The sequence below is a fragment of the Lycium barbarum genome, chromosome 5 (genome assembly GCF_019175385.1).
Source record: "Lycium barbarum isolate Lr01 chromosome 5, ASM1917538v2, whole genome shotgun sequence".
Classification (NCBI taxonomy): Eukaryota; Viridiplantae; Streptophyta; class Magnoliopsida; order Solanales; family Solanaceae; genus Lycium; species Lycium barbarum.
In genome coordinates this window covers 134854942-134865078 of record NC_083341.1, presented here as the reverse complement: position 1 = coordinate 134865078, position 10137 = coordinate 134854942, and the positions used below count along the sequence as shown (strand labels likewise).

General features: G+C 35.0%; 1 protein-coding gene across 1 annotated transcript; it reads right to left on the bottom strand.

The window, feature by feature from the left end:
- Window positions 1-4824: 4824 nt before the first annotated feature.
- LOC132641708 (LEAF RUST 10 DISEASE-RESISTANCE LOCUS RECEPTOR-LIKE PROTEIN KINASE-like 1.1) lies at window positions 4825-7729 on the bottom strand. Its single transcript, XM_060358782.1, has 4 exons — window positions 6683-7729; window positions 6548-6592; window positions 6060-6311; window positions 4825-5981 (listed from the first exon to the last, which is right to left on the bottom strand). The coding sequence occupies exons 1-4, from the start codon at window positions 7461-7463 to the stop codon at window positions 5014-5016; spliced, it is 2046 nt and encodes a 681-aa protein (XP_060214765.1). The 5' UTR covers window positions 7464-7729; the 3' UTR covers window positions 4825-5013.
- Window positions 7730-10137: the final 2408 nt, after the last annotated feature.

The following is a 10137-nucleotide window of genomic DNA, read 5'->3' as shown; positions in this document are numbered from 1 at the left end:
TCAAACATGGGCAAAATCAAATGGTGTGGCATTCATTGTTCTTAGACGTTTATAGAATTTGGACATCTGCAAAGGGTGATATACACTTAATATTCAGAGTACACTTGATATACCTGAAAGGTATACACTAATGTACAACCCTTGTATACACTCGATGTATACTAAGGCTCACATACTATGTATACTTCGAGGTATATCATACCATAAACGAAACTAGATGAGGAACAGATGAAGATAAGTCAACGAGTGTCGGGAGCATCAATATAACCAATCAGACAACGGGCATGAAAGATTAAATTCCGCTAACTAAATGAGTAGCCATTTATCAGGAATGCATATGAGATTTTAAACCAATTTTCAGACAAAAGAGTTAAAAGCTGCAGACAAAACAGAACAGAAACCAAACGGGACTCAAAACACCCTTTCGCATAAGTTTTAAAGAATACAGCTACAGTAAGGAATTAACTGGAGACTACTCTTTCCCTTTTGACTTCTAACTTCTATATCAAATTCCAAAAAAAAACAGTTATCCTTGGTGAGAGTATAAGATTAACCCTCTGAAGTCCTATTCTCTGCCTAATCAGTTAATAAAGATAGTTTCTGATCTTAAGCTTTGCAATCATTCAGTTCTATTGATTGGATGTCATACTTTACTAATTACTGATACCACAAGCCAGATCTAGATTATAGGAAATGAGTTATAGGAATCATATATTTACACAGACCATATCAGCTTGCTCAGGTAACCCCCTTTTTTGACTAGTTTAATACTTAACCAAGTCATATTAATCATTTAGGATTTTACCAACGTTATGAACCATCAAGCATCCAACCCTAAGGTTTTATATATCTTGTCTATCTTAGGAATTAAGCTCAACATCAAAATCACATAGCACAGCTTTAGCTAAAACAGGCGACTTAATAAGCCAAATACAAGTCTAAAATCGAGTAAACTCAACTAATCACAAGCAAGACATCATACAATAATGTTGGACTAGAGGGTGACCTAATACAGAATAAACGACAATATATAGCAGTGTGGGATCAAGGCCTAAGCTACTCCAATATTAACACAACTGTGTCAGAGGGAAATCAAAACGAGCAGAAAATACAAGATAGCATAAATTTAGACAGACTTTAAACAGATTGATTACAATGACACTAAACTAGACTATATAAGACATTAAAATAGACACACTTAATCTGAATATCAATAATGCCTTCAATTAAAAATTTACCAAGCAAAAGACTGCATAATTAAACAAACTATACTAAGCATACACAAACACCAAACATGAATATGAACTAAACTACACTAACACCAAACTACCAATATCAATCACATAACAGTGAAATAAAATACAGAAAACTAAAAGGAGGAAAGGATGAAAGATTACCTTCTTCGGGTGCAGCGAAGTGAGGCTCGAGCTTCCGATATACCTCGAAACACTTCAAAATTCGAACTCGCGTGTATTCAGATTTAAACGAACACCCAAAGTAAAACAGAACAAGATTTAATATTTTGTGATGATATCGAGAAAATTGAAAGCCGATGTTTTAAAGGAGAACTGGAGCAATTAAAGACTTGTATTTTCAAGGGAAATTTAGCGATTCAGGAACATTGATTCTTGGGGGGATTTCTGCGATTCCAAGGGTTTCAAACTTGGGGAATTTCATGAATTGAAAAAAAAAGTCTCCTCTCGGTTTTTGGGGGGGGTTTCACCGATCCAAAATCCCTCCTTTTCCAGCGATTCAACCTCCATTTTTATAGGTTTTTGGGGTTGAAGGAACTGATAAAGGGAACAGAGGGGAGTGGAGAGTAGCAGGGGTAACGTGGTGTAATGGGAATGTCATATCAATGGAGGCGTGGTGGAGTTAGTGGAGGTGTCGGGCGTGATAGTGGGAGTGAGGGATGGTAGTCGTAGTGGGGTGTCAGTGTATGGGTGTGTCAGGTGGTGGAGTTGGCAGAGGTGGGGGTGTGCGGGTAACGTGGGAACAAAAGAGGATGGGGTGGCGGCTAGGGTTTAGGGGTAAAGGGGAGGAAGATGAGAGGATGGCGAAAAGGAGGTGCGATGGTGGAGATGACGATGAAAATGGGGAGGGAGACGAGGGAGTTGCGGCGGTGGTATGGAGGAAAGTGATGGGGAAACCCTAAAAGGGTTTCCTTATTCAGCTGAAAAATGAATTGGACCCGGTCCATTTGTGGACCGGGTCAAATTTTAGACTGGGTATTAAAAGAACGGACTAGTAAATTAAACATGGATTATTCTAAAAAATTGAGACAAGGGATACGGACTAGTCCTAAAATTACCAAGAGTCAATCGGGCTTTAATTTGGAGTCCGGTAAGTCAAAATGCGGACCGAGTGCAAGAAATAGTTTGGCTTTAAATTTGAATAAAAGACCCATTTAATTAATGAATATACCGAGGGTGACAAAATATTACTTAATACCAAAAAATGTGTGATTATTAGACTCGGGTAATAAGATCATATGGTGTTATGATAGCCGTGTAATAATATATATTATTTTTTCTTCGAAAATCCGCACTAAAATAAATACTTTTTATTTAATTATGCAAAGATAAATGCGATGCGTGCGCGTAAGCTGGTAAAATGCCGAAATGATAAGAATTGTGAATTATAATAATATTAATAAATAATAATAACAATAATAATAATAATAATAATAATAATAATTATTATAATAGAATAATAAAATGTCGGTATTGATAAGAGGCTAATAATTATAGCAAACATAATATATATATTTTTATTTTTTTCAAAAAATATTAGAAGCTTAAAAATAGGTATTTTGGCAGAGAGGCGGGACAAAATTGGGTGTCAACAATTATGACAAAAAGAGGGGTTTTAGTGTGCCAAAATCGGTGGCACTGTAGCAGCGCGTCCTGCTCTGCCCGCCTAACTTGTAACATCCATAATTCTCTGCTCCGACGTCGTATCGATGAGTGGTTTGTTGCGTTAGAAACTAGACTCTATGAACTTCATTTTAGGCTTTTAAAACACCTTAAAACTCCTAATATACCTGGAGATATACCCCTCCAATATTGATCCAAAATTCTGTCCTTAATTCTGCCAATTTTTTTCAAATTTTTGACAAACTTATTTTCTTTGATTTGCTTGGTCCCGAAATCTTCCAAAACGCCCCCTACATGATATTTATCATTTATTATACTTGATAATGGTCATGTTCTTGTGTTTCAAGGTTGTCCTTCCCGGTTATGACTTACGAGATCGTAATTCATTCTTTACTTCATTGTTACGTACTTCCCATGGCTTGTACCTTCCGAAACTTCATGGGATGTCTCCGATACTCCATTATGGTTAAGCACGTGGCATGCGCATGCTTTGAAAGTACGGGGTGTAACAGTTGGATCCTCCAAAGTTCATGCATTTTTAAGGATCCAACACCGGTGCAGGGTCAGAGCAACATAGATATTCACTCACTAGTGCTTGTTGTGGTAGAGCCGCTAATCCATATCTCACTGTTAGCATCTGAAGAACTTAGGAACTTAACTTTCTTGAGCAATGCAACTTCATCTGATTCAGGGGAAAAAGGAGGGATATTAACACTCTTAGACTTGATTAAGTTAAAACTGAAAGTACCATATAAGGTCTTCTCAATTTGATGAAAATCTCCACGTTGAATCTTTCTTAGATTATCCAAGACTTCATCCATTGTTGGCTGAATATCCTTCTCGAGTTACAAGCACCGAAATGCTAGCTTCGCGGCAGAGATAGTAATCCTCTTAACAAGCGTATCTAACTTAAACCCGAGCGATGGATCGATCAGTTCGTCAAATGCACATCTTTGTATCATGTTTATCGCAAAGTTAGCCAAATTGATCTCGTGCTTATGCCTACTTATATCCACTGCTTGCATTGATGATACAAGCAAAATTAGGATAACGCCAAAACTATAAACATCACTTTTGTCAGTCAGCTGATAACATTCGTGATACTCAGGATCAGTGGTGGAGCTAGGAATTTAGCGAAATGTGTGCAAATTTTCTTATCAATTGTGTTAAGGGTGTGCAAAATTAAATATATACTCATAATAGCTAACATTTAAATTATATACACCGCCTAATTTTCCAGTGAACGGTGTGCCCCTGACCACCCTTCGCCTAAGGTGGCTCCACCCATTCTCAAGATCAACATATCCAGGCGTCCCTTGATGAGCTGTTGATATGTGAGAAACGTCGCGAGGGAAAAGCCTCTAGAGCCCAAAATCTGCAACTTTGACATGATAGTTGTTGTCAAGAAGGATGTTATTAGTCTTGACATCGCGATGAATTACATCAGAAGGATGGAGATAAGCCAATGCACTGCTGTTTCTACTACGATGAATTGCAATTTTTTTCATATCAATTTGATGAAAAAATACATCTTAAAATGATGGTCAAAGTTTACACAGTTTGAATCTCAGAAAGTGAAAAGTATCACATAAATTGGGACAGAGGGAGTAGTAGCTGACTCTCATCCCTAGCTTATAGAACACTCAGCCCCCAAATGCAATACAATATGAACCTATGATTAAGATTGAAATAGTTGTAGTTTAACACCCAAATTGACAACTGCACTTGCAAAGATACCTGATTTCACGAGTTATCATATCCTCCCTTAAATCCATTTTACTTATCATGTTTTTTTTCGCACGCCCTAAAAAAAACATTAACTAAAACAGTTAATTGACTAAATTATCATTAATCTTAATTTAATTATATCTTGATTTTCTAAAATGACAACTATTTTGGACCATTTATTTTTAGTAAGGAAGACAAGTAAAGTGGACCGGAGGGATTAGATAACGGTAAAAAGTAAGAAATTTTGGACATTTCTAACCCATTGTTTTCTTATTGGTGCTGATATGGATATCAAATTGAATCACTCCCAGTCATAGATACATAGCTCTCAAGGAGACTTCTCACAGTTGTACATTTGCAGTCTCTCAAAATTTACATAAATTAACAAAGAAAGGGTATATACTTTTAACTACTTTGTACTAGTTATATCAGAGCAAGTAATCCATTTATCAGTCACAGAATTTGGTGAAGGTAGTGATTTAACTTGCTTCAACAATAAAATATCTTGTGATTCAGGGAAAGGAGGAGTTGCTACTACTTTAGCTTCATTGCCATTGAGATTAGACTCAGCTTTTTTCTCATTGTCAAATTCACTAGTCTGAATCTCCTTTAGAGTATCCAAAACTTCAACCATGGTAGGCCTTGTGTCCCTATCTGTCTGCAAGCACAGAAAAGCCAGCTCTGCCACTGAAGTAGTCATTTCCCAAATCTTGGTATCTAAATCGAAACCCAAAGATGGATCGATCAACTCGTGAAATGCACATTTTACAATCTTGTTTATTGCAAAGTTAGCCAAATTGATCTCTTGGCTATGCCTATTCATATCCACAGCTAGCATTGATGAAATAAGTTCAACAAGGACCACCCCGAAACTATAGACATCACTTTTACTAGTTAGTTGGTAACATTCGTGATACTTTGGATCAATATAGCCAGGGGTCCCGCGGGGTGCAGTTGAAATATGAGAGACATCATTTGGGAAGAACCTTGAAATTCCAAAATCTGCAACTTTAACACTAAAGTTGTGATCAAGGAGTATGTTATTAGTCTTCACATCGCAGTGTATTACATCAGAAGAATGAAGGTAAGCCAATGCACCAGCAGTTTCTATGGCAATGTTCATGCGTACTGGCCACGCGAGTGATTTGTCCTTCTCTTTGTCACCATGGAGGTGATCAGCAAGAGTTCCGTTAGGAATATATTCATAGACAAGGAGTAGTTCACGGCTTCGCCATGAAGTGCAGCCATAGAGGGTGACAAGATTGGTGTCTCTCAATCTAGTAAGTATCTCAATTTCATTTACAAACTGCTGCATTCGTTTGCAGTTGTGCTCATAGAGGCGCTTTACAGCAACTTCTCTTCCATCCTTAAGTTTCCCTAGTCATTAATGAACAAGAATAAGGCACATGAAGAAATAGTTGAAGCATAGCTCAGTTGGATTAGGAAGTTGCTCACCATAGTAAACAGTTCCAAAACCTCCATTTCCAAGGACTCTAGAGGAATTGAAATCATTTGTGGCTTCTTCAAGTTCTGAATAAGAGAAAACTAGGACACCAAAGTATATACTGCCTCTCTCAACATCATGTTTAAAAATATCCGAGAGTTTCTTTGTTGAGAGGAAGCGGGATGGACTAAATTTCCTCTTCTTGTAACACCAGATAAAGTAAACAACTAAACAAATCATCACCAATCCTGATCCACCAAAAACTGGAAAAGAAACCAGTAATCAGAGGTTTTCAGACAAATGAAAAACATCGCAAAGCGAAAGAAAGTGTCCTCTCAACTCCACTATCTATACATTTGTGTAAGCTAAAGTAAATGTATCATCCTTTATCGTTATGGAAATGTTTTGTGACTTTACCACAATGAAGAAGAAATTCAGATGATATGCATGGAAATTCTGTAATAGGAAAGAATACTGCAGTCAATGGATATTTAACTACCTGCTCCCACAGTCAGTCTGAACTTTCTTCTAGTCGTTTTTGCATCTGAAAAAACGAAAGAGAAAAAGTAGTACTTAAGAAATACAGATATGTGATATGGAAACAAGAAAGGACTCTAAGAAATATGCACTAGACCTTGAGCATGTGGAGTATTTTTTTGATGACCTTGAGCATATGGATTATTTGGATGTGTACAACGAAATATTTTGTTGGTTTTATCAGTCTGGCATTGACCTCCGTCATAGTGACATTTATTACAGTCATCAGAGAGTTTCCATTGTAAGTAAAAAAGGGGACTTAAAAAGTGGAACAAACCACCATTATATGACGTCCAGTTAACTGGCAATCTGATAAGTGAACAGTTGGCAGGAAGATTTCCTGCTCGATGGTCTTTATCATAATCTCCGGGAAGCTGGTAGTATATGCTAAAGCCTTTACAGCCATTGTACGTTTTATAACCAGCAAAATGGTTGATCTTCTTCTGGGTACTACTGGTAATGTTGCATTTGAAGAAGTTGCCAATATTCAATGTGATGAGTTCGAAAGAAATAGAAGGAGAGCTTAGATTTGACATTAGATTTAGGGGGAAATTTTTGTTAAAAGCCTGGCACTTGTTTTTGCTCAATATTGTTTGAAACTCCAGGTCAATTAGACCAACTGTATAGTTATACGGATTGCAGAATGCATAGAATGAATCTCCTCCAGGAAGCAATTGGATTCTTGGTTTAGCGTCACAACCAGAAATGGGCATTATTCCACATTCAGGTTGTGTGGATAGAGAGATAGGAAAGCTCAAACTAGTAAGATTTCCACATGAAAAGGACTTGGGACAAGTTGAATCATTTTTTCCCTTTGTCTGAACTAAGATCAGAAGAAGAGATAGAAAAAAGCAAACAAAAGAAGAAGCCAAAGCCATACTTTGAATCCTACTACAAGAAGAGGAATTCTTGCTGAGGCTTTGTGAATTGTAACTGTAGCTAGCTCACAAGACTTATCTTATAAGATCAAGGTACTTCTATTATAAGAAAGGGAGCCAAATTTATTGGACATATTTGTCAAAAAAAAAAAAAAAGACTATGTGGAACCAAACGTATAAGAGGGGTCGGAATTATTGGGAAAAAGAAAGATAAGGCAAAGAAGAAAAAAAAATGAAGTTTTCACATTGACACCAGTACAAAGACTTGACTTCTTGACCCTGCATACTAACACTCTGTTTGGATCATGCTATTTAATAAAAAAAATTATTGTTTGGTTTGATTGTATCGTACTGTACTGCAATTGGTAAGTTTACTAAAATGTTCTAATCATTGTAAATATTAAATCTATCAACAATTACTAATAAAAATAATTTAAGATGACTTCTTTCTGCTAATTTGTCACAAATTATGCCTCATGTAAGCTGCTAAATTCATGCAAATTCTACCAAAATTAATGACAAACATGTTATGAATATTAAAAACAATAATAAGTACACTTTTTTTTTTCATTATAAGTTCCTTATATATCCAATGTAGAAGCAACAGTGCACTTCTCCAATCAAACATTGCAATTCAAGAATTTTTCCATTTTCTCGTAGCATACGAACAAAATAGCTCTTGAGAACAAAATTTGACAATTAATAATTAATTGAAATTAGTAAAGATTTTTTAACCAACACGCAGAAGGAGAAAGATGATGAAAGAAAAGGAGAGCAGCCACACATCTAAACCTAGGAGACAGAAGAACGAAGAAGATGTAGGTAAGTATATTTGGGTGGCGTTAAATAATATAACGGTAAGGGGTAAAATAGGATTATGAAATATTATATAAGGACATAATTGGTAAGAGAAATTAGGTAACGATGAGATAACACCGAATCGGTTATTACATAAAATGAGGTTTTTCATTATTACGTAACAACAGAAAGTTAACAATCAATAAAATGCATTTTAAATAACAATTAAAACAAATATTGTAATTGTGGTAATGATCTAATGGGTAACAACGATCCAAACAAGGTGTAAAAGACGGGTAAAGATAGTATGAAAATGTAAATACAACATTGCATAAAAGATCCAACTTTCCATTTGCTCCTTTTCCCACTAGAAACTACTTATTAAGTGTTCAAAAGTTGGCAGAATATACACGGTATCAGCTAGAAATATTTGCCATGTTCCAAAGCCATCATTTTCAAAAAGAATCAATCACTAACTGTCATCCCTAGCTTATAGAAGACTCAGCCCCAGAATCCAATACACTATGTCTATGATTAATAGCATATTTTATCAAACTTTTAAAATCAGCTTATTTAAAAAAGTGTTTTTGGGAGAAGCAGTTTGTGCTTGGCCAATTAATTTTAAAAGCAATTTTGAGCAGCAATTAGTGTTTGGCAAAGCTTTTAAAAAGTGATTCGAGGTGTACTTTTCAAAAAGTGCTTCTGCGGAAAAACTATTTTTTTAGCTTTTGAAAAATTACTTCTGCTACTCTCCAAAAGCATTTATTTTCTCCCAAAAGCTTGACCAAACACCTCACTTTTTTAAAAATAAGCATTTTTTGAAAAAAAAAAATACTTTTGGAGAAAAATAAGCTTAGCCAAACAGGCTATAAGATTGAAATAACTATTGTTGAAGACCCAAAATAGATACCTCAACTTGTAAAAATTAAGTGCGCATTTGTCCATGGATAGTTTTCACTAATATTCGTGAAAACTGTTTTGACATATAATTGTTACAATTTTCCGGAATTCCAAAAAGTTTCGAAATTCAAAAACAACTCCAATTTGTATCCATGTCCAAACACAACTCCAATTTCCAAATACCATTTCAACTTGAAAACAACTATAGAGAAATTGAGACGTCCAACTACCTTAAGACATAGTACAAAAATTCATACATTTCAAAAGATATTCAAAACATTGAAAAAAAATTAATTAATTAAAACTTTTTTTTTTTACAGCAAAGCGTAGAAATCACAACAAATTGATGAGAACAATAAGGATGCATAACCTAAATGAATAAAATTATTCAATTCATGAAACCTTTTACTGTAAAATCAAAAAGCTCCAAATAGGTGAAAGGTTTTTTTGTAACTGATGTGGTATAATGATTTTTGAAATATGGAGTATTGAACGGGAGAGAAAAAGATGGATATAGATAGATACATACATAATTCAGAGAGTTAAAGTAATGACTTTTGAGTTTCTTTATTACAATTTAATGTGTGTAATGAAAAAGAAATAATTTCGATCCAAAACGTTCAATAATAATTAATAGACATAAAAGTAATAACACACACATATATTTTTTTTTTATAAAGACAGTACTATTTTTGATAAATATTAAGTCATTATGAATTCAAGGCAAATGAATTTAGACGGCTAAAGGGAGAGTGCAAATTAATGATGCAATATTTGCCAGAAATTTTCATTGCTCTTTAGTACTCTATTTAGTGCACCAACTGATGAATTAATGATTCATTAATATGTGTTACTTACGTTGATACATGTAGGAAGCACAAAAAGTTAAACTTTAAAAGGTGAAGAGAATTTAGATATGACATGATAAAATATGCAAGTTCTTGAAAAGTGCACAGTGCACAGACTTAATTACATA